The sequence below is a fragment of the Antennarius striatus genome, chromosome 20 (assembly GCF_040054535.1).
Source record: "Antennarius striatus isolate MH-2024 chromosome 20, ASM4005453v1, whole genome shotgun sequence".
In the NCBI taxonomy this organism is placed as follows: Eukaryota; Metazoa; Chordata; class Actinopteri; order Lophiiformes; family Antennariidae; genus Antennarius; species Antennarius striatus.
Genome location: NC_090795.1, coordinates 14,758,337 through 14,783,966, shown reverse-complemented (window position 1 = coordinate 14,783,966; position 25,630 = coordinate 14,758,337). Strand labels below are relative to the sequence as shown.

The 25,630-nt window shown below is 41.7% G+C and overlaps 1 protein-coding gene across 2 annotated transcripts; it reads right to left on the bottom strand.

The window, feature by feature from the left end:
- Positions 1 to 7,613: 7,613 nt before the first annotated feature.
- Positions 7,614 to 25,277, bottom strand: garem (GRB2 associated, regulator of MAPK1). Of its 2 annotated transcripts, none has more exons than XM_068304466.1 (6): positions 24,923 to 25,277; positions 21,143 to 21,283; positions 20,814 to 20,944; positions 12,772 to 13,974; positions 10,936 to 11,090; positions 7,614 to 10,746 (listed from the first exon to the last, which is right to left on the bottom strand). In XM_068304466.1, exons 1-6 carry the CDS (start codon positions 25,041 to 25,043, stop codon positions 9,900 to 9,902), a joined length of 2,598 nt encoding a protein of 865 aa, XP_068160567.1. In that variant the 5' UTR covers positions 25,044 to 25,277; the 3' UTR covers positions 7,614 to 9,899. The 2 variants fall into 2 exon arrangements, with proteins under 2 accessions (XP_068160567.1, XP_068160568.1); XM_068304467.1 differs by having other exon boundaries at positions 7,614 to 10,743.
- Positions 25,278 to 25,630: the final 353 nt, after the last annotated feature.

Below are 25,630 nucleotides of genomic sequence, written 5' to 3'. Positions count from 1 at the left end.
CAAACTTCACAGTTGCAACTTTGTTTTTGTTGTGTTTTTTTATCCATTATATTCATTAAATCGAATATTATTTCTGAGCAATGAAGGTCATCAAGTGTAACAGATCGTTGCTAAGGACACCAGTCTAAGCAGCGCAGCACAGAGAATAAAAACAATGCAGGATCTTTATCTTATGTTTTATTTTTGTCAACATAAAACAGCTTGGGACTATCCTGGCTGAAAATGAAATGTGCTGATGAGAGCCTCTGACCCTGTGGCACCCCATGACAACCTCCGAACTATAGCCTACATCATCTCGTACTTGTATTACTATTTACTTTGTTGGGACTAGCCTATTGGGACTTTTACTATCTGACCCAGACACAGGAGGGTCCGCCACTTGCATTGTCTTGGCTCCGTTTCTATCTTTCAACAAATGTTTGTGAAGCTACAAGAGTGTTGCGGACAGTGCAGTCCCCCAACTGTGTTTTTCTCCCTCAGCATGTAGCTGCTTAACAGGCTAGTTAGCTAACTAGACTACACACAGTGCTGACCATACACAACGCTTTAATTAGATGATGAGCGGTCAAAATTAGCTTACATGATCTTGTTCCATGCGTTGGAGACAGTCCTCTGACACCCCACGACCTCGTAGAAATCTGGACAGTGGAGAGTCCATGGCGATGTGCAAGCTCACTTGGGAGAGGCGTGGAATGATGTGGATTATAGGTGATAGGTATCACGTTATTTCAAGATATGAAATTGTCACGTTATAACATAAAACTTTATCACGAAATAACGTGATACTATCACGACATAACGTGGAAAAAGTCCTCCCCGTTTTTATTTTCTTGGTCTGGCAGCTCTACGCTTTCATACGTAATGACTCCGGTCGTGAAGATCATTAACAGCATCCGCTCCAAAGCTAAGCAACACAGAATGTTTATGAAGCTACTAGGCGAGCTGTCAGCTGAATATGGTGACTTGGTGACATTTGTAGGATTCACTGAGAATTGCAGTGTCAAATTACGGTATTCACCAGATTATAATGCACTTGGTGAGCAGCATGCAGTGCCAGGCCTCCAACTTTTCTTGAAAATATATTCCTGTAGTCATAAGTGACACCAGAGGGGTAACCATGGCGATTTATTAGAAATAAAAGTCCCATTGCACTGCTGTTTGATGACTTGGTGAAAGCGACTGACTTAACTCTAACTCCACTGAAAATATCGTGATCCATAACAGACAAGTCAGCCCCTCAAAGGCAAAGCCAGAAAGTATTGAGTCAAAACTTGGAATGTCTTGTAAATTGTAAAGCCTCTTAGTTGTTGTCAGTAACACACAGAGGCTTGGCCCCTCTGATCACTAGCTTTGTTTGTTGGGTTGCCAGACTAAGGGTGGTCCGAACCACCACGCTCACCCCGTTCCCTTTGCCCTTGTTGTCATGGGGATTATGCAGATTTAGGAGTAATAGCCTTTTTTTTTTTCCAGTCATGGAAATGACCTTTTTTTCCTGAGTGACAGACCCTTTTACTTTATTTCTGCCTGTGATAAATGTCAGACACACAAACAACCAACCAGTGCGTTACATGTTTGTAAAAGGTTTGTAATGACTGATAGACAACACTTCAATCTGCCTTTGGAGGGCTTCTTGGTGAAAACACACAAGAATAGAAAAGTTTAATGTTTACTCATTTGTCCAAAGTCAGTTCATTTAACAAACTGGTCATGTGATCAACCCGAGGAAATCTCAGATGGTCAGCTGTTGATTATTGGCCAGTTATGTGGAAAGAAGTTAAACCCAAGTGTATTGACTTCACAACCACAGGTAGCGGAATTTACTTAAGGTAGAGTTTACTCAGATTACATTGTGTGCAGCTCACGGTGCACATCTGAGCAGACTATTGTGCATCACCTACTGTAATTAGCATGTATTGTAGCATCTAAAGCTATAATGTCTAACAGGGTGGATTGAACCTGAATATTTGTAATTAATAAGTCAACACCGTGATAGTGGCATGTATCCAGGAGGGTGATGAGGGGGGGTACAGGGCATTGGTGGCTGACTTCGTAGTGTGGTGCCAACAGAACCAGCTACAGCTCAACGTCTCCAAGACAAAGGAGATGGTGCTGGATTTCCGGCGGGCACCTCCCTCTCCACAGCCGGTGATCATCAAGGGCAGTGAGGTGGAGGTGGTAGGAAACTATAAGTACCTGGGACTGCAGCTAGACAGCAGACTGGACTGGTCACTCAACTCAGACTGTGTGTATAAGAAGAGGCAGAGCAGGATGTACTTCCTGAGGAGGCTGGCCTCCTTCAACATCTGTCCTAAGCTCCTTCTCATGTTCTATCAGTCCGTAGTCTCCAGTGTGCTGTCATACGCCATTGTGTGGGGGGCCAAAAGAGATATGAACCGTCTGAACAGACTCATCTGCAGAGCGGGCTCAGTGGTTGGGCTGAGCCTGGCCTCTGTGGATACGCTTCTGGAGAGCAGGACCATGTCTAAAGTTAAGGCTATCATGAACAACACCAGCCACCCCTACACACCACCTTCTCCCAGCAGAAAAGCACCTTCAGCGGCAGACTGCTGTCACACAGCGCCTCCACAGAGAGACTGAGGTCCTCCTTCGTGCCCCGTGCCATCAGGGGGTACAATGACTCTCTCAGGAGGAGCGGGGGGGAGGTGGCGAGGTCAGCATGAGGTTGAATGGATTTAATTTAATTTAATTTTATACTGTTTATATATATTTTTTTTTATACTGTTTTATATTTTAATTTAATTTTATACTGTTTATATTTTAATTTTATACTGTTTATATTTTAATTTTATACTGTTATATTTTTTAAATTTTATACTGTTTATTTTTTAATTTTATAGTGTTTATATTTTAGTTATAGTTTAGTATGTAAGTCCTATATAAGTCTAACACTCAGAACTATAGGAACACCTCAGTGGTAACTAGGTGACCCCCATACCAGACTTATCATTGGAACAATCTCTTTTTCCTCTATCTGCTTTGAGTTGCAGGTCTTGCAGCTTACTGCTCTTCTGAGCTGCACTCTGTTTTCTAGAAGATTCACATCTTGCTTTCAGTCTAGTCGTCCATACGTCTCTCACCATTGTTATATACCTTGATAAATCCTTTTATTTCCTCCTGGTAAGCTTTGGTTTAACCCTCAGGCCATCTCCATGGTTCTCGAGGTTTGAATGTAGAACTAGCAATCCTGAATCACAAGTTTTAACATGTGTGCTTTTATGATATAGTTAACAATGTGAACCTTGATCACAGATTTCTTGACGGTTGAAATCAGAGTAAAATAGATGATACCAGAGGGTGTGCTTTGGAGACATTACATCTAGTTTTCTATAACCTACACTGGGACAGTCAGATCTAGCAGTGCTAATCCTCTTCTGCTCCTCAGTTGTGTTCAAACAAAAAAAACATTATAACAGGGTAGTGCCGGTAAATTCCAGAAGAGCAAATATGAAATACAATGTAGGCTGTATTTCCCAGAATGTGGCTTCTGTGTACTGCAGTTTCATTTAGTAACTCAGAGATTAGTTCGCCACAGTTTCCAAGCAGCTTGCCCAGAACTTGTTTCAGGCCCAGAAATGTTCCCTGTTTGCTGGTGTATCTGTACATCTATGAAAACACATGGGCAGAACATCTCCTGGGGCGGCACGGTGGCGCAGTGGGTAGCACTTTCGCCGCACAGCAAGGCAGTTCCGGGTTTGAATCCCAGCTCTGTGTGGAGTTTGCATGTTCTCCCTGTGTCTGCGTGGGTTCTCTCTGGGTTCTCCAGCTTCCTCCCACCTCCAAAAACATGCATTTCAGGTTAATTTGCCGTTCCAAATTGCCCGTAGTGTGTGTGTGTGTGTGTGTGTGTGTGTGTGTGTGTGTGACTGTCAGTGTACTGTATATGGTTGTCTGTCTCTCTGTGTGGCTCTGCGGCGCACTGGCGTCGTGCCTGGAGTTTGTTACGCCTCACGCCCTAAGACAGCTGGGATAGACTCCAGCTCCCCGTGACCCGCTATGGTGAATAAAGCGGTTTGGAAGATGAATGAAAAAATTAACTAATTAATTATCTCCATGACACCAATGCTGTAAAGTTGTTGTTTTTTTTCTTTTTCCAGACTTCTAGTTGTTAAAGGAGGATGCTGCTATGGGACTGGGGGAACAAGAAAGTCCTATCTATTAATTTACAAATCTACGATGTTTTCTTGAGCTGTTTGTACGCACTAGAACTGACACAAGTGGAAAAGGCCAAACACAAGCTAATACATCATGCTAGGATAAGTATGAGTGAGCAAACTGGAGAAACTAAGTATTCTCCTCTTCATCCATTATTCACGGTCAAGCTTCTGCTGGCTGGGAAGACATTGTACTGTCTGTGGCCTGCTGTTAACCAGGGTGAATAATTAATGACAAGAGGTTTCCTTTCCTCTGCCATACAGTGTGTACCTTTATCATTTACATAATCAGCCAGGTGGGGGTGAAAAGGTGAAAAAGAGCAGCTGATGTGGAGGCAGCTGGTGTGTTATGCAAAGTTTCTCTGCTGGCCAGACATTTATGTTGTCCATCTGGGTGTTCTTTCCATAAGTGAGGTAATGTTTTGCAATGCGCACTCTCAAAGCTCTCAGAGAAAAAAGTTTTGCAATGTCATTTCAAGTTGGGTTGTTTTGTGAGCTTTCATTCCACAGCATCCGTTAAATCCATACCAGGCGCTGTCGTCATTCTGCCTCCCCAGAGGAACACACTCTGTCACGTCGCTCAGACATGATAGAAAACAAACAATGAAAGCTTTTGTGATTTATTTATTTTTTGCCACATGTGAACTAAAGGGTGGAGAGATGGTTGATCACTTCAATTACAAGGGGCTGGACAGTCTCAAACACTTTTATTGAGATGCAGGAATGAAAGGAAACCATAGCGGTTACAACAGTGGGATCTCCATGGTCAGGAGCAAGAACATACTGAGGAGCACTGCAGAACATGGGTTCATAGCCAGTCCTGATACTGCTACTGGTTCAGTAACATCCGCTTCTAAACAGATACAACATTCTTGCAGTGACCTCAGCATCGGAGCTCCAACAAGTGAAAATAAGACTTCAATCCAATTGTGCGCCTGGTATTTGGGAGCCAGAGTGTGTTCTCACCAGCAGTGATATTTCACTGATTCTCAGAGGACATCTGTGTTTATGTATGGAAACATTGCCAACATCAGCTTGGATGGACAATCTTTCCATGCATAGAAGGGTAGTACTGTTTATAAGCCCAGGTCTGGTAAGAACTAAATGCAACCTGTAAGAGTTATGATGCTTTTCTTTTTCACTGTTTCCCTCACTGCTTATACCACAGGGAAATATGTTTTTAGAATATTATTTCAGATTGAATACAATTTAATAGTGAAATATGCATAAATGTGCACATTTTCACAAATAATTTTGTTTTCCATTTGAATTTGCTCTCTCAGATAAGGCTGGGATTGTTTTTTAAATTTATTTATTAAACAATAAAGTCTCTCCTACAAGAAACATTCCCAGGTTGGTTTTCTGCCGGTGCCTTGCATGATTTACAGACAATACCCACAACTAACACATGAACACAAAACTGAACGTACAGAATGTGAAGACATTCGACAGATGTGTTATTGAGACATTTTTTCAAAAGGAGGCATTTTAGCCAGTTCTGAGCAAAATATTTTGTTTATCTCACCAGAGTAAAAAAAAATCCAAAAATGCTCCAACAAACCTGTTGGTGTAGAAGCCCTTTGGTTATTTATTACTCTTAAATTGATGATGGCATTACAGTTAAAGAATCACAGAGGAGTGCTTAGCTCCAGTTTCCATAGGTCAAAGTCACACATATGGCATCGTCTGTCTGTCATCCTCCATGAGGATGCTGCTCTCTGAAACACAATTTGGCACCAAATACAGTTTGATGGCCCTATAATTCTTGTGGGTCCAGTTGCACACATTCAGATACTAAGTATGAAGAATTTGGACAGATCCTGAAAAACACACACTGCAGCTGCAAATTTGGTACAGATGCAAATTAATGAAGCAGATAAGAGTAACACTTCTGCCTTTGTGAAGGTCCTTACAAAGGACACAGTTGAGGCCCTGAAAAGACTTCATTTTTGCATTGTTTGTTAAGAAAACTTAACAAAAACCACTGTTGTCATTGTGTCACTAAGTTTTTATTGCTTCTTTATTTTGACTAGTGCTTACTCTGCATCCATTCACCATTAACAGTACGCTTATTACCTATGAGAGCTGAACTAGGACTGATGATTTGAAGCAGTGCATATGGTTAAAAGCGCCTTTAGACTTCCTCCCTCCCATCCTCCATCCCTGACATAAACTGCTGACTCGGCAGTGGTTTCTTCCCTGTGAAAAATAAATAAAAAGTGAGCTTCCTTTCAAGTGGTTGACCCAGATTTGTCAATTTTAGTCTTAATCAAAAATGATAATCAGATTCAATAGATCTCATTTGATCACTTAGGACACTCATCCATAGAGCAACCCTGGTGATTTAAACCATCTGTACAGAAACGAGGTTTTTGATTAGAATACTGTACATTTCCTGGGAAACGTTTTGTCAGCTGAAGAACCAAAGATTGCATTACAGGTTATACTGTTTTAGAGTGAAAAGTATGAGTCTTCATTTACTCACTTCATCATCTCATCCCACTTTCCTTCCTTGCTCCTTTCTGGTTTCTTATTTATTTTATTTATGTAGTGTGCGGGGGGAGGGGGGGAGGCGCACGAAATGCAACAGTTGTACAATACTACAGTATAGTAACGGTATACTGTAAATTACCACATGGGATTTGCCTTGTCACCATGTAATAATCATAGTAAAGTACTTTATTTCTAATGTAATCTAATCTGGGGAAAACAGTGACTGCTTAATGTTTCTAGAAACAGCTTTACAGTCATGACCCAGAGGCTCATGGTTCTTCCTGTAAGTGTAGCTGGTAAAGCCTGTTCTTTAGCGCCCTCTAACTGTTCTTTAGAGTTAGTACAGACTGTAGCCGATCCAGAAGCTCACACTGTTGCTCACAACTGTTAATTTGATGGTAATTTCAATTTTTTTTTCAATCAATGTAAAATTAACATCAAAGTTATTCAATGATGGACTAATATCCATATAGGATAAAACTGTACAAAATAATTGTAATAAAGGAATATTCCACTGAAGTTATATATTTAATTTCACTTAATTCCTTTCGAGGTTATTTTTCTGTTGTTGTGCAGCAAGCTGAATTTATTTTCTGTCTTTGTGAACTGCATTGATGCCAGTTTGAGCTCAGTTGATTTTGCTGCTTTAGAGGTTTAAATTGATGGTTTGAGTGGAACATCTTAGCATTTACGATATCTATATCAGTTGACATGAAATGTGGAAAAAAAAATTCACGCCCTGTTATGCATGAATTCTGATGAAATGAATGCCAAACTTTTGGTTTGTTCATTATTTTTGTGACTCAACATCTGCACTGCGTCCTCATTGTGGGCCAGGAGACCTTCGTGGAGGTCTGTGTGTGTAGTTGGTCAGTGTAAGACAGGGAAGCTGTGCACAACTCGTCCTCCATCAGACAGATTCTCTTGTTCATGTCAGATTTACAAATAAAAACACATTAACATGAATTAATCCATTTTAATAGATTACACACTCAAAAAGAAAGGACATAAACATTAGGTAACCGTCCAGTAAAGAGTTCAGTAATGCTGACCGCTGCCAAAGGCCATAAAACCAGTGTCATTCATTCATTCTCCTCCGTTTCACACCAAAGAATTCATGTAGGTCCGCAGCTAACAGGCATCATTTAACCATCCTTAATGGTGAATCTACTGGAAGTTTTCACAGAACTGTTTCATGGTAAAAGATTTACCAGAATTCATGTCAAAATTATTGCCAAGGAAGACTTCCTTTAGGGTGTACTATTTTCATTCTCCTGAAATTAACAGTGCGGCAATTTCAATACACACAATATTCCATGACTACTGTCGTCACTGATCCTTCACGTGCATCAAACATTTGCCATCATATAACTACAGTCAAAGGTGAATCATTCCTAACAAAAAATGTAAATACTGGACCACATTGCAGAAAGATCTAGAAAATGAGGAGAGGACTATTACCTCCACCCAAAAGGTTATGTCTGTTTGTGGATTTGTTTTTCTGCTGATTTAGAATCTGTTTTCTTTTCTCTAAGGTAGCCAGATTAAATGTTGAATCACTGTCATTATAAAACAAACGAGTGAACTGCTGTGATGGAGGTGTGATTGTTTATCCCCTCCTGATAAATTTTAAGCCTGGATTTATAAATCTTAGTAGAACCCAAGTTATACAGAATAAAAACATGAACATATGCTTCTTTCTATCTAAAAATAGTTTCCCCATTAGTATTTTTTTAAAAAATTCCTCTACTTTTATTAAAAAAAATTCTGATAAAATATGTAACACCCGACTGCAGAAAGCAAAGAGGAAACACCAGTTGGTCGACAGATCCGACCCGGGTTGCAGAAAGGCTGTTGTTGCTGAGGCACCTTCATTCATCACCCACACAACCAGTCATGGCTGAATCTGTTCTCCTTACATTTAAATTACGTTAAATAGTTGCATAAATAACTCAATCCAGGCCATAGAAAAAAAAAGTTTGTTTCATTCTGCTAATCAATATCAATTTTCATTGATATTTACATAGAGACACTTGTTTCCCCGACAAGAGGCTGCTGAAATCTAAACTTTTCAAAGCACAATAGATGTTAAGGTATCTGGATTAAGGCGATGAAGAGTCTTCCTCTTGCATTAGACGTAACACACAGAAGGAGAGCGAAGACGTACCGTTGTAGTTTGAATAGCGTGTAGTGCATTCCTGTCTGCAGACAGTTCTTCATAGATTAATATTTAATGACCTTAACTGCATTTAATAAAGATGCAATCTACCAAAGTGCATTATGCATGATCTATATTCTCTGTCAAAACTTATAGTCCATTATTGTTTTTGGTATTTCTCTGTTAGCTTCAGAGTTAATCCCCATCATTTTGATGGGACTCATTTCTAACAAACATTAACTCACGCTTTAGGTCAAAACAAACTGAATTCAACATCAGATTTCAAATCAAATAAAAATTGAATAAAGATATAACAAATTCAATGTCACAGACTGTGATGATCACATGATTTGACTCATTCTTACTAGAATAGTTCTGTAAAGTAGAATATTCCATCAGGATGGCAACATCCTGAACCAGTAAGTAAACCGACACTAACCTGATGTCAGACTGGTGCAGAGACAAAACTGATGTTTTTGGCTTTAGCAAGTACCTCCCTTCACATATTCAAAGAATTCATGAAATTCACTTAGCATCAATTATATTCAGAAAGAGATCTTGTCTTTTTTTCCCATTCCAACTTTTTCTAAAGAACTTAGAATCAATATGACGCCATAGCTCTAAAAATGCTCAATGTTAACTGATACAGGCCAAGCAGAGCTTCAGAAGAGAGTGTACATGTTTAAAAGAACACAAGTAGATCTCATTAGCTTCCAGAAATAGCCAGACAAAATAAAAATCTGGGGGAGTTATATATTTTTTATAACGTCCTACCCCGTCTTTCTGTGAAAATGGTCTTCCCTTGTATAGTATTTGCTGGAACCGATTAGGATTTGTGTGACGGCATGAACACTTGTAGGATTTGGGTCAAATGGTGTGAGAATGTCATCAAAGTGCCAAATGATTCCATTCAGTGGGAAACATTAACCAATGGCTGTATCTAACCCACATCAACGTAGTAACAAAATCATAAACTCGTCTTATACAAAAACAAACTCGTGGCTTGCTGCATAGCATTAAAACTGAAGTCATGGTTCTGTCTGCTTTAATACAGACAGAGTGTCATATAATGTTACTTAAATCTTGGGCCTCCACCCGTTTATGAACTGCAGGAGCTTTGTCACTTGTAGTTTGCTTAGCTTAAAGTCCTCTGACAATATTTCCTCTGTGAGCTGCAGAATTAAATTCCCGTCTATCTTCTCTGACACAAAAAGAGAAACAATGTCGTCTGGCAGGCCAATAAACCTGAGCGATTTGGACACCTCTTCGATGGAGAGACCAGCCAGACTGGACGGGGGCTGCCACTGAGCAGCGTGAGAGGCGGACGAACTGTCTGATGTGGAGTTTGAGATTGAAAGAATCTCTTTTGTCCTCAGCTCATACTGTGAGCAGTTGGAACTTTCCTGCTCACTGTCAAGGGTCGATTCTGACTTCACATCTGTGCTCGTCTTCATGGCATTTGATCTTGATGTTCTTGGTGGTAAGATGGGGCACGAGAGGCTCTGCTTCGTGTTTGATTCCTCAATTGTCCGGTCTCTGTACATTTCTGAATTGTAACTTGAAGATTTAGTGCAAACCTGACTGAGAGCAACTTTCTCCAAGCTAAAATCCTTCCTGCAGAGCGCATGCTCCCGGCCATCGAAGTCAACAAGACTGGAGGTGCAGGTTTTGGGCGTGCTCGGGGACCTCTTTCTGGGGTAACTGTAGTAGCTTCGACAGCTGGCTGGCAGACATTCCTCCGTGCTGTGTGATTCTCCTCCACAGTAGTTATTTGGCCAAGACAGTCTGGACGCCATTCCGTCAGAAGGCAGGCTGCTGCTGGGAAGTGTAGCATTTGGCTCGGTAGTGCTGGATTTACCCCAGTTACATGGGTAGCACACGTGATCTTGTGGGTCAGCCGCCTCTTGCTCACATGCTCCACTGCTGATGAAAAAAATGAAACACACAGTTCTGTAATAAGAACTAACCTTTAAGTGCTTAGAACCAAAAACTAGTGACTGACGTCTCAGTGTGGGTTGGGAAACACTTTGTTGTGCTGATGCATGACTTTTGCAGTTTAAAGTCTGAATATATATTGATATATTTGTGCCTGGAAATGGTTCCAATTCTTACATGTTGTGGAGACCAGAGGAATAATAAGACAGGGTTGGACTTGGAGACCGAGTCTCCTGTTGCCTCGGCTTTGGCAGGACCGGTACTGATGGCACCTGTTTCAAACTTCGTGGAGGAATTGGTGGGGCATTCAAAAGACGACATTCTTCTTTCACCTAGAAAAAATTAAATGATACTGAAGTAGACAAAACTCCAACCAACTAAATGTGTTAAGACACTTCTTTGAGCCCTAAACATCAAAATTCCATTGCTGACTTAATTTAGGGTCACCATTTATTTATACTCTCTCAGCGTTGACTTCTAGTCTACTGAATAGTATTTTCAGTCAGGGTGAAGTCAAACATTCTGACACTGAAGCTAGATTGCCTCAAAATAAAAGATTAATTCATAAAATCTAATCTCAGATAGCCTCAATATTTTCATTTACATTGTGACTTTACAGCTCGACAAATTGATCCCCCTGAAGACCATCAACAAATCATGGGAGTTATTCCTTGTTCAGCCAAAATACATTGAAACAGGAGCTAGCCTTGGGTCTTTGGTTGCTGGGTCACGGAAAAAAAACCCTGCCACCTTACTAACCCTGCTACCACGACCTGTTTTAAGAAGGCTTTGCTTAGACATGGCTAACATACAGGAGGTCTGACGAACAATATCAAGATATTGTAGTGGATAGTGTAAACTAATCAATCAAGAGGAAGCTTCATGGAATGCTTGTATGCTTGAAATTAAATGTGCTGCCATTTTTAGCTTTTTTGAGTTCTGTGTAAATTTGTACATTCAGTGGTACCTCTACTTACGAATGTCTCTACTTATGAAATGTTCTACTTACAAAACTTCTCAGCAGGTAAATATTGCCTCTAGTTACGATTTTTTTTTTGGACTTATTAAAGGTAAAAATACAGTATGGGCTGATACTTGCAGCTCCCACAGGTTCCTGAAGGCAACATTCTCATAGCTGCTCTGCCATTGGCTATTATCTAGTATCTTCCTGGCATCCAACTGGCTGAGAGGGACCTCTGTGTGGAGCTAGGTCGGTGTTTATGCAGGGTCCTCGTCATTCGGCCCTCAACCCGTGAGGTGTTCTGATAGTTTTGCCCAAATACAGTAACTTTTTGAGTATTTGCTATGGACCCCAAGAAAGTGATGGAGAAAAGAGGAAAAGAAGCAAGAGATAATAGAAAAGCATGTAAAAAAGGGATGCGTTTGGTTGATCTCACCAAAGAGTATGGCATCTACAATCGCCACGTTATTAAAACAAAAGGAAGTTTAAGGAGTTTAAGGCATCGCGTGGGTGGTTTGAGAAGTTCAAAAGGAGGACTGGAATTCACTCTGTTGTTCGGCAACGTGAGGCAAGAGCGCATGAACCAAAGAGGGCAAAAAACAATGAGGACAGCAGTTAAAAGGTAAATGACCATCATTTTTATTCTTTACTCTATTTTTTGTTTTTTACATTATGCACAACTCTCATTTATTGTGTAATAATCTAATTGTAACATGTTTTGATGCATTTTTATGCTTTATAAAACATTTATGTCGGAATTTTTGGGGGCTTGGAACGGATTAGGGCATTTCTATGGAAAACGTGTCTCTACTTATGAAATTTTCTACTTACGTAATTTCTTCCGGAAGCAATTAATTTTGTGAGTAGAGGTACCACTGTGTTTATGAAAACTGGCTGAAATGCCAGCTTTTTTCAGAAGCACTTGTTTCTTGTGTCGATTAGTTGCTGTGTAAACTGATACCAGATATACATGTAGTTGCATTTCTTTGCTGTTACCAAATTAGCCTGAAATGTTAAGGCTGACAACAATAAGGGTACCAGATTATACTCACAGCTTCAGACTTGGGTGGGACTGGTGGTGGCGTCAGAGACACATCAGAATTGGTCGCTGCCCCAATGGGACACATGACTGGGTACGACAGGGCTACTGTTGGTCCACAGCCGTTGTTGATGCCTCGATTACCCTCACTTACTGAAGGTTTTGGGATCTGACCTCTCAAGTGGTCCAACCACAGTTCCTCATAGGGAAGTTCTGACTTGTTGAAGGATGGTTGTTGGTTTGTGCTATCCAACAATTCAGGGAAAAAATGTTCACCTTCTCCAGAGTCTGAGGGGATGTTATCAGAGGGCAGGAGAGCCCAGTCTCCACAAAGTGTCATACAGCCGTGCAAATTGACCTCACTGTTACCGTGAAGGTTGCTGCCATACACACACACTGACAGTCGGTGGAAAGACTGAGTGAGCTCGTCCCGGGCGTACGTTAAAGAGCTGGGAATATGCATGAGGTTGGGACACCCATTGGAGGTGCAGCTGCCTGCGCTGCTTCCACTGCAACTATCGTTTCCACTGTTTTTCTTGGGGCTCTTACCATCATCGTTCCAGTCTGTCCTCACATCCCTGACTGCACGGGAATAGTCATCTATGTCGAATTGCTCCTGGCAGAAGGAGAACCAACGATGTACCATGGTATCTAGCCAAAACTCTCCTTGCAGCAGTTCCTCAGGAATAATGAACCTCGGCATAGCCAAGTGGAAGGGAAAATGGATGGGGATAATCTTGTTGCTTCGCAGTATACAGCACACAACCACAGTTTTCGTCTGAATGTTGACTAATTTGTAGCGATGACCCTCACGAATAAGGTGGAGGTCATGCTGATTGCGGGGTGGACTGCTGGGAACCGTGACATTGACCGGGAGACGGGTTTTCTCCACAATGTTCCTAATGGTGTGTTCACCATCCTGCATCTGAAGCTCCATCGGACTACAGGTGCTGAACCTGCCTTTGCACTGAAAAGGCAGGCTGATGCTCTCATTGGTTCGATGGTTCATGCAGATTAAGCAAGGCATCTTGCCTCGACCAATCTTACTAATAGAGTTCAATTTCCCGATCTTCTTAAAAATGGTGTTGAATCTTGATTTTTCTTTGGAGGTCTTGGCATACAGGATCTCAGCCTGGCCCATTAATGTTAGTTCATCACCAGTACTCAATGTTATGTTGTAAACTTCAGTATCTTCATTGCATTCTCCTGACGCCATCTGTGAAAATATTAAATATTAAAATATGAATACTAAGGAAACTAAGCAAACCAATTCCACCTTGTGATTTTAATATTTCATTAAAAGTCCTTTCAATAAGCATTGGATGAAACACTAAGTAATGCTGCTTTTGTACTGATTCTGCCACTGGTTAAAAACAAGGAAACATTTTATATTGGATTTGAGTTCTTTGCCCAAGACATCAGTTTTGCGAGCCGTCTACAGATATGCTGCTCAAAAAAATGATCAGAACTCTTAATCCCCACAGTAAAATCCCCCCACATGGACATCAGCATACCTACTTACAGACCTAACCATCCAAAACAGACCTCATGAGGCTGGCATGAAGGCTGACGTCCTATAAACCAGCAGTCCCCAGCCTTTTTTACACTATGGACCGGTTCAACGTCAGACAATATTTTCACGGGTTGGCTTTTAAGGTGTGGTGGATAAATACAAGAAAGTAAAATGATTGCATAAAAACTTTCTAATAAGACTGAATCTATTGTGTGTCTTTATTAGCAGCGTCCTAATAACATCAAACTAAGATTTGTTTCTCTTTATTTTTGTAGCTTGGGAGGTTCAGTTTAACGGTAATGTATTCTACATTAACGGCCAGAGTGGTCCCTTTAAGAAGACAATCATGTGACCGGGGCAACCATCTTGATAAGCATCAAGACTGAAATAGACGGACGTGGAGGAGAGAATCCAGTAACTTTCTAGATTCTGTCTGTGCGGCTTGGTACCGATTGACCCACGGACCAATACATGTCCTAAGGGTTGGGGATCACTGCTCTGGTAAGGACCTATACTCAAAGCCGAGCGCAGTGAAGCTGGACTGGCATTCGCCACAGAACACTACACCTGGTAGCCCCCCACCACCACCCCATTCCTTCCTCATATCAAAGCATCTTCAGTTCTCCAGTTCTGCCACTTCTGGGGGAAGATCCTCCTGGACATCATCAGACAATTCATCAGAAACATGTCCAGATGGTGTCAGGAGTGCAAACAGGCATACGGGGTGTACACACAAGGTTATGATCATTATAAGCAGCTGTGATGAAATTCAATTAATTTGAGTAAAATCTTTATTTTCAGCGTAATTTTGAATCCTTTCCTTCATAGGTAGATGTTCTGGTGTTCATTGACTGTTAAATCATTCTGCTATTAACACGTAATAAGTTGTACATCAGTAAATATTTCCTTGCTTCCTTGTTTCCTTGATTTTAAGAAACTCTACTGCCTAGGCCCTTCCAAACCTCTACAGGTATATCATCAGGACCGACTGCCTTTCCACTCTTCATCCTCTTCAACGCCCTCCTCACTTCATCCTGACTAATCTTTGCTACTTCCTGGTCCACAACAGTCACCTTTTCTAGTCTTGGTTCTCTCTCATTTTCCACTTTCATCAACTTTTCAAAGTACTCTTTCCATCTTCCCATCACACTACAGGTAGTCGTCGACTTACGACCGCGATTGGTCCCGACAGACCGGTAGTAATTCGACTTGGTCGTAAATCGACTCTTAAGTAAAAATTCAATCCAGCAGCGCTGGTGCTTGGCTGTGGGTCGTCCGGATCGTCAGCTGGGGCAGCGCGTGGGTTGGTGGGAGCGGGAGACGATCTTTTCATAATCATTGTGAGCTTTGTCTGAATTGTTCGTTTCTTTTTCTCCTCATAAATTTCACGATATGGATGGAAAGCGTCGTTTGCCATCCGTTCAATCCTTGCAAATGTTTCTATGTTCTATGTCCATTTCTTCAAAGTGTGCACGGAGTTTATTTAACAGGGAAAAGCCTTCTGACAAGCCTTTGGTGGTGAACATTTTTTCTGTTTCCTCCTCTTCTTTCTCTGCTTCTCTCTTCTTCTTCCACTCTTTCTTCTTCCAGCGCGATCAGTTCTTACAGCACGATCATTTGTAAGTTCTCCAAGGAGAGGTTTTTTGCCAGTTTCACTATTTTCTCCCGAATCTGATCAAGTTCTTCGTCACTTTCAAATCCAGCAGAAGAGTTCACATAACGCTTGACAGTTTTTCCATACGCCATTCATACATTTCTCCGTCACAGCCTCCTAAGCAGCCCAGCCCATCAGTAGTGGGCTGGGCTACTGATCTCACAGTGTGACTGAACAGTGTGTGTGCGGCGTGGTTACTGAAGAGAGCGCGGGAGTCTCAGAGTGTGAGTACTGTGGCTGGAGGGAATGCCCGCGTTGCCCGGACATTGTGGTCGTAAAGTCGGTCGGTCGTAAGTTGCATAGGTTGTAAGTCGACGACTACCTGTACTGACAACTGTCAATAGACTTCCATCCCAACACTTAATCACCCTAGCCTGCTGCACGTCCTTCCCATCTCTGTCTCTCTGTCTTGCCAGCCTATATAGATCAGTCTCTCCCTCCTTACTGTTCAACCTAGCATACAAGTCATCATAAGCCCCTTGTTTGGCCTTTGCTACCTCTACCTTCACGGTACATTGCATCTCCATGTACTCCTCTCTACTCTCCTCAGTCCTCTCAGTGTCCCATTTTGTCTGTATACACACCTGTACCTCCTCATTCCACCACCAAGTCTCCTTATCTACTTTCCTTCCAGATGACACACCAAGTACTCTCCTACCTCTCTCCCTGATCACATTAGCTGTAGTTGTGCAGTCATCTGGCAGCACCTCCTGACCACCCAGAGCCTGTCTTAACTCCTTCCTAAAAGTAATGCAACACTCCTCCCTTTTCAGCTTCCACCATTTCGTGCTCTGCTCTGCTTTTGTCTTCTTCGTCTTCCTCACCAACACAGTATTCCTACACACCACAATCCTATGCTGTTTGGCTACACTATCGCCTACCACTACTTTGCAGTCACTGATCTCCTTCAGATTGCACCGTCTACACAAAATGTAGTCAACCTGCGTGCTCCTACCACCACTCTTATAGGTCACCCTATGTCCCTGCCTCCTCTGGAAGAAAGTATTCACTATAGCCATTTCCATCCTTTTTGCAAAGTCAACTATCATCTGTCCGTCTGCATTCCTCTCATGTACACCAAACCTGCCCATCACCTCCTTGTCACCTCTTACCTGCACCAACATGTCCACTGAAGTCTGCACCAGTGACAACTCTCTCATTCCTAGGTATGCTCTGCATTAGTTCATCAAAGTCCAACCAGAATGTCTCCTTCTCCTCCACCTCACATCCTACCTGTGGAGTATACCCACTAACAACATTGAACATCTTCTTCTTCTTCTTTTCCTTTCGGCTTTTCCCTTCAGGGGTCGCCACAGCGAATCAATTTCCTCCATCTAGCCCTGTCCTTTGAATCCTCTTCTCTCACACCAACTACCTTCATGTCTTCCCTCATTACATCCATAAACCTCCTCTTTGGTCTTCCTCTAGGCCTCCTGCCTGGCAGTTCAAAACTCAGCATCCTTCTACCAATATATTCACTATCTCTCCTCTGGACATGTCCAAACCATCTCAGTCTGGCCTCTCTGACTTTATCTCCAAAACCTCTAACATGTGCTGTCCCTCTGATATACTCATTCCTGATCCTATCCATCCTGGTCACTCCCAGAGAGAACCTCAGCATCTTCATCTCTGCTACCTCTAGCTCTGTCTCCTGTCTTTTCTTCAGTGACACTGTCTCTAGACCAAACAACATCGCTGGTCTCACCACAGTTTTGTACACCTTTCCCTTCATTTTAGCTGAAACTCTTCTATCACACATCACACCTGACACTTTCCTCCACCCGTTCCATCCTGCCTGTACACGCTTCTTCACCTCTTTTCCACACTCTCCATTGCTCTGGACTGTTGAGCCTAAGTACTTAAAATCCTCCACCTTCTTGATCTCTTCTCCCTCTAACCTCACTATTCCACTTGGGTCCCTCTCATTCACACACATGTACTCTGTCTTACTGCGGCTAACCTTCATTCCTCTCCTTTCCAGGACAAACCCCCACTTCTCTAGCTTCTCCTCCACCTGTTCCCTGCTCTCACTACAGATCACAATGTCATCTGCAAACATCATAGTCCATGGAGATTCCTGTCTAACCTCGTTTGTCAGCCTGTCCATCACCATGGCAAACAAGAAGGGGCTCAGAGCTGATCCCTGATGCAGTCCCACTTCCACCTTGAACTCCTCTGTCACACCTACAGCACACCTCACCACTGTCTTACAGTCTTCATACATGTCCTGCACCGTTCTAACATACTTCTCTGCCACTCCAGACTTCCTCATACAATACCACAGTTCCTCTCTGGGCACCCTGTCATAAGCTTTCTCCAGATCTACAAAAACACAATGCAGCTCCCTCTGGCCTTCTCTGTACTTCTCTATCAACATCCTCAAAGCAAATACTGCATCTGTAGTACTCTTTTTTGGCATGAAACCATACTGCTGCTCACAAATGTTCACTTCTGCCCTTAGTCTAGCTTCCACTACTCTCTTCCATAACTTCATTGTATGGCTCATCAGCTTTATTCCTCTGTAGTTGCCACAACTCTGCACATCTCCCTTGTTCTTAAAAATGGGCACCAGCACACTTCTCCTCCATTCCTCAGGCATCTTCTCACTATCTAAGATCCTGTTGAACAACCCAGTCAGAAACTCTACCGCCACCTCTCCTAGACACTTCCATACCTCTACAGGTATATCATCAGGACCGACTGCCTTTCCACTCTTCATCCTCTTCAATGCCCTCCTCACTTCATCCTGACTAATCTTTGCTACATCCTGGTCCACAACAGTCACCTCTTCTAGTCTTTGTTCCCTCTCATTTTCCACGTTCATCAACTCTTCAAAGTACTCTTTCCATCTTCCCATCACACTACTGGCACCTGTCAATAGACTTCCATCCCTATCCTTAATCACCCTAACCTGCTGCACGTCCTTCCCATCTCTATCTCTCTGTCTTGCCAACCGGTATAGATCAGTCTCTCCCTCCTTACTGTCCAACCTAGCATACAAGTCATCATAAGCTTCTTGTTTGGCCTTTGCTACCTCTACCTTCACCTTACGCTGCATCTCCCTGTACTCCTGTCTACTCTCCTCAGTCCTCTCAGTGTCCCACTTCCTCTTGGCTAACCTCTTTCTCTGTATACACTCCTGTACCTCCTCATTCCACCACCAAGTCTCCTTATCTACTTTCCTTCCAGATGACACACCAAGTACTCTCCTACCTGTCTCCCTGATCACATTAGCTGTAGTTGTCCAGTCATCTGGAAGCACCTCCTGACCACCCAGAGCCTGTCTTAACTCCTTCCTAAAAGTCCTGCAACACTCTTCCTTTTTCAGCTTCCACCATTTCGTCTTCTGCTCTGCCTTTGCCCTCTTCATCTTCCTCACCACCAGAGTCATCCTACACACCACAATCCTATGCTGTTTGGCTACACTCTCACCTACCACTACTTTGCAGTCACTGATCTCTTTCAGGTTACACCGTCTACACAAGATGTAGTCTACCTGTGTGCTCCTACCGCCACTCTTATAGGTCACTCTATGTTCCTGCCTCTTCTGGAAGAAAGTATTCACTACAGCCATTTCCATCCTTTTTGCAAAGTCAACTACCATCTGTCCTTCTGCGTTCCTCTCCTGGATACCAAACCTGCCCATCACCTCCTCATCACCTCTGTTTCCTGCACCAACATGTCCATTGAAGTCTGCTCCAATGACAACTCTCTCACTTCTAGGCATACTCTGCATCACTTCATTAAGGTCCGACCAGAATTTCTCCTTCTCCTCCAGCTCACATCCTACCTGTGGAGCATACCCGCTAACAACATTGAACATCACACCTTCTATTTCTAGCTTCAGACTCATCACTCTATCTGACACTCTTTTTACCTCCAGGACATTCCTAACAAACTCCTCCTTCAAGATAACTCCTACTCCATTTCTCTTCCCATCTACACCATGATAGAACAACTTGAACCCTGCTCCTAAACTTCTAGCCTTGCTACCTTTCCACCTGGTCTCCTGGACACACAGTATGTCTACCTTCCTCCTCTGCATCACCTCCACCAACTCTCTACCTTCTCATGTCATCGTTCCAAAATTCAAAGTCCTTACTCTAAGTCCTATACTCTTGGCGTTCCTCTTCGCTCTCTTCTTACGGGCACACTTTCCTCCTCTCCTTCTTCAACCAACAGTAGTCCAATTTCTATAGGCGCCCTGTAGGTCAACAGCGCCGATGCGGTCGTTGTTAACCCGGGTCTCGACCGATCCGGAATGGAAGTCATAGGTTTGATCGCATGTTTGATCTGGCAAATCTCCAAAGTCAACATGATTTATTCATTGTGGTCCACTTTTCTTTGCTGAAGCAATTTTTACAGTTGGACACAAGTGACCAGCAGAGTGGAATTATAAGTGGATGTAAACGTGTGTAGATCTGTGCTGGTTTGTTAATATTTTTATTCAATATTTATATGCTAATTTGGAGTTACATCATTGCACCTGTCATTTACATGTTTTTTTTATTTTTTGGCATAGAGGGTCAGTCGCATTGTGAAAGCCCTTTTTGCGCCACATGTTGGAAATGGCCTTGAATTCCTTCAAGTGTTCTTCTGTTTGGTTAGACCTGTCTGCTGCTGTTACAGAAGGTATTATACCTGCGGTTGTTTTGCACTTAAAGCCTGTAAAGAATGAAGGGTTTCTGTTGACTAGCACACGAAATTGTATTATATACAATATATATTTTTTAAGTTTGTATCAAATTAATTAAGCATAATAAAGACCATAAAAAATGTCTTTGTAGTCAGTTATACAAAATCTATCCAGTAGTTTGTTATATGAAAATAAAGGCCTCCGTCAAAACCGGTGTGCTTCATCAGAAGGTCTGACATCATGTAGCTGTACCTTAACGTTGAATGTGATCTCCTCCATGACGTACACCCTCTCAGGGAATGCTTTGGCCACCTCTTCCACACTGTTAAAGTACTGCACAGGCTCCTTGACATCTCTGTCTTGCTCCAGTAGCTTAAACTGACCTAAAACAGGAAAATTAACTTCAATTGAACTGACAAAGTCAGTTATCAGTTGGATTACTCCATAAAAGTATCACTAAAGATGGGTTTGGGATAAGGCTCAGCATCATTCCTATGTTTTTTGGACATTGATACAAAGCACCAGTCTCTTTTGATTCTCACATTGTAAAGTGAATTCAAGAGTGTATGGATGATGCTCACCTTCATAGTGCACTGGGATCTCTATTTTGGGCCCAATGACATAGTGTCCCTCTTCGAGACTGTGAGCAGTAATGGTTGTCCACTGACGGCAAGAATGAATTAAGAGGTAGTCATTGTCTCTGAGCCCTTCAACCAACTGACCTGCAAGCACGAAACAGATTAGGTCTTAAAATTCAGTACAAAAAATATTGTCCATATACAGGTAGATACGAGTACGCAACACCGCTGCATCTCCAACACTCTCCCCCTCTTGTTGTTTGTTGTCTCTGTGCGATCTCAGAGCTTCAGCCTTCGTACATTGGATACTTCACTGTTTATCAAAAGCAAAGCTTAGTGAAGATAGTAGTAGTGGTGACCATGACTCTGATGACAACTCTGACTATGACCAACAATAACTCCTCCCTCCTCTTCCTTCTATCTAAAAGTAAGCTACATGCTACAGTACCGTACAGTGGGTCGTCCACATCAACATCTGACTCTGACTGTTGTTTTTGGATGAGTCTAAAAAACTGGTGGAGAGTTAATTGAAGTGTTTTACTCTTCTTCTCCTCAAAGATTAAATTATAAGGAGAAAAGTTTACCTTAAACTAATCTAAATTCAAAACAATCACAAGTCACAAGTGATGCTTAACAGTATCTAACCTATACGTGTGTATTATTGTATGTTTTTTTATTCTTATTTATTTTACAGTAACATGATATTGTGATAACCGGTGTTAATGCAGACTGTTAATGTGATGTTACCCTGAGCCTTTGGCTGTGGGAAGTTCAAGAGACTTGGGAAAAGGGAATGAGAGTTAGTGAGTTAGTGATGAACGGGAGTTGTGTTCCTGTTTGGAGTTCTTGTGTAAAGAAATGAACAAAGCTGATAAATCCTGTGTCTGTGGATTCCATCGCTACTGTAGTTATAGCTAATACCCAGGGTATTGTAATAAAACTGTTTTCTAGTGCTTTTACGATTTCCATATTTGTGGTGGACAGACGTAAAGTTGAGTAAAATGACTAACGTATAATCGAGAGTGACTTAACTGGAAACTACCTATATAGGTATTCCATTTCACTATGTGTTGTTTTTATGTCCTGTCATTGTTTCTGCTAAACCTTAGGGAATAGAACTTCCATATTTAGAGTAGTAATGATATTTAAATGACCTAAAATTGCAATTATAGATTGAAGTTTAAGAAGGACTAATGAGCAATTCAGCTGAAGAACAACCTAAAAAAGTTAAAGTAACAAAAGCAACAAAATAATTTACTGTATGTTAAACTGCAAATATTTTATTGATGTTATCATGCATTCAGTTACCCTATTCAGAATGTGGTTCATGGCAATCTTCCATGGCTGAGAAATATTTAAAGTGATTATCCCAAAGAAAAAATTTGTTTCTTGAGAAATGTAAACGTGATGGCTTCCCTTTTTTGAACTTCAATCAAGCCAAGGCATTGGATTACTCAGCAACTGAAGTCCTCCACAAACAACTAATGTTCTAATCCATACCACTAAAAGCTAACACTGCCACTTAAAAATACAATATCCCAAAACAATTCTGCACTAGAGGCTTAACATAGAGCTGCAAATGGGAACAGAGAAAACATATACGCTGCTAACTTCAGATAACTTCATTTTGTACTGTATACCATATTAAAAATGTTTCTTAGTATAGAAATGTCAAACAAGTATCTGTTGCAGATTCCCCTTCATCTGCTGTCTTGTTCCCGGTGATCCTATCTCCGAGTCTATTACGTTCCTCAGGCTGAATCTAATGTCCGGACTCATAGAGTGCCAAAGACGAAATATTTCGTCTTATAGAACCCACACGTTGAGTGCCAAAGACGAGATATTTTGTCTTAGGCTTTTTTTATAGGGAACGTTAGATCAAAGTGTTTCGCACATTCTGTGTGATTTTCAGCCTTGTATTCTATTTATTCCGGTCAGGGGGCAGTGTTTCACACCCTAGATCACCAGATAAAGCGACGAAGAAACGTCGGTGCTAACAATGGCACAGAGCTTGTCTGGCAGTGTAGCTGCTGTGAAAATGAGAGAGAGCAGTAAGGATCGGGTGGGTGCAGGAGATGCACCCAAGGAGGTTGAAAACCGGACAGGAGGCGAGGAAAACGTGGCGGGTTGTAGCGCGGGCCCCCCGCAGTTCGGCGGCGTCCCACGTGGGAGCACAGGTGCGGAAAGTTCTGTCCGGCGACAGTTCTGACTCTGAACCGGACCCGGATTCGTCATCTGAATGGATACCGTCAGAAAGCAGCAGGGAGTCCTCCCCAGATCCGTGGGAGCCCACGGAGGATCTGAGGAGCAAAGGTAACTATTTTGCTACATTGTTGCATGATGTAAAAAACACGTGTCGGCCCTCCATCTCACATAAGTTGTTCCCCATCTATGAATGTATTACTCTTTTGTGTAAAATGGTACCTATTTCAGGCATGTGTGTGTATATATGTATAATATGTGTGTCAATGTATTGTAGAATGGTACATATTTCAGGCATGTGTGTATATAATATATATATATATATATATATATATATATATATCAAAATTGTTATAAAATCATTTGTTCATCAAAAAATGTTTTTTCTAATGTTGTTTTCATTGTTTCAATAAGTAAAAGTATTTTCAGAAGTTTGACGTTAGAGTTTTGCTTGAATTTGCTTCTCTGCAGTAAAACGTCATTATCTCCGTTTTCTGGTCAAAATCAGCTGTTTTTGCTGAAACCACCCTGTGTTCTACGGGCAATAACTAAACACACATAGATGCTAGAAACAAACTTTTTTTTCTGATGAAAGAAGACAGTCTAAAGTTTCGGGTGATATGTGGAATGTTTATGTAGCCTAAAAAATGAATATTTGGTGGGCCTTCAAAATTCAGTGAAAATGCTCAAAATCTCTGGCACTGGGGAGCTGTCCGCTCTGAAAGTGTCTGGCAGTTACATGACTCATCCTACTGAATTTGTCACAAAAAGATCTACATGTTTTTCATTAAAAAAAGAAGAAGCTTGTTTTTAATGGATTGAAAGGTCTAGCCCAGGTGCTACCAGGTGCTGTGGTCCACATTACCTGGTAGGTCATCAAACCTGCAGCTTGACACTAGGACATGGGACAGGCCCTAAAATTTAGATCAGGTCACTGTCACTACCAGTGTTAAAGTCACAATTAAAAACACATCTTTTCTTGATGGCTTTAAAAAAAAATTCTGTATTTATTAAAACACACACTTTGACATCATACACAGTATTCAGCATTATATTGTCAAATTATGTTTCTGCGGTTCTGATATTGTATTTGTTTTGTGATACTACTGATGTTATTTGTTCAGATTTGTTTTTAACTTGTCCTCCAGGTTTTATTTGCCATATTTTTCAGCACACTGGGCAACATGTTGTATTTTAAAAGAGATATGCGAATAAGTGTACTTGATCCGACTGTAGATGCTGTCCCTAACATTATTCACCACTGACATGAAGTTAATCGTGGTTTTATGGTAACTTACAACATTTGTCACAGGTGAAGGGTGACGACAGAAATACTACAGGACTCCTGTAGAACGACAATGACTTGACTTTTAAACGCGTCCTTACGAGAACTTAAGGATGGGAACGCAACTTTCATCATTACGACAATGTCGCTTCTTGATGTTATTCACATTTACTGATAACTGACAAGATAATCCCAAAAAGTCCAGCGTAAAGCTGTCTCAAAGTGACTCTTACCTTAGCTGCTAACTTAGCAATTTAGCAGCTGTGGCAAAAAAAAGTATTGACAAAGTTACTCACCGTTATCTAACTTGACAATTTGAGGCAACCTGTAGGCACTGACAAATTGATCTAGAGGCAAAGACGCCGAGCTCCATGTAACGTCTTTTAAATTGTTGTACAACATTGTCCCAAGGTCCATTTTGCTAGTTTACATTAGCCACTTAGCTGAAGAGCTAGCAATGTGTAAACACGGCTACAACAAACTACACTAAGCTAAAAGAATAAAAAAAATATATCTACTCTCCATCCACGGCTTTACATTCGGCCCGTTTCTTGTTAATCATAGCATATGACTACGTATCATTAATCTCTGTTGTCTGATAACCTCGCAGAGCCATGTTTGTTTAGCTAGCGACGGTTGCATCGAGGCAACTCGTCAAGACCTGGTCAGATGAGGAACGGAAGTACGTAGTTTGGTTTTAAAAATAAGAGCATTGTTTACGTCTGGAATGCATGATATCGCATAGGGATAAATAACAAAATAAAATAAACATGTCACAAAATAAATAACAAAATAATAAAATTACTCCCCCCGAGAGATGCCACCTTATCGTGGTCGGGGTGCCTGAGTGCCCGAATGATCCCTGGAATGATCCCTATGTTGTCAGGGGCTTTATGCTCCTGCTAGGGTCTCCTTTGGCAAACAGGTCCTGGGTGACGGGCCAGACTGAGGGCAAGTAACAAAACCCCTATGGCAAGGAAATCATCAACCAGTGAGGGGCAACC

Coding starts and splice junctions, on each gene's coding strand:
- garem (XM_068304466.1), bottom strand. CDS start 25,043: ATGGACCTTGGGACAATGTTGTACAACAATTTAAAAGACGTTACATGG. Junction 20,945..21,142: donor GATCCCAGTGCACTATGAAG/GTGAGCATCATC, acceptor TTCCTGTTTTAG/GTCAGTTTAAGCTACTGGAG. Junction 13,975..20,813: donor AGATCACATTCAACGTTAAG/GTACAGCTACAT, acceptor ATATTTTCACAG/ATGGCGTCAGGAGAATGCAA.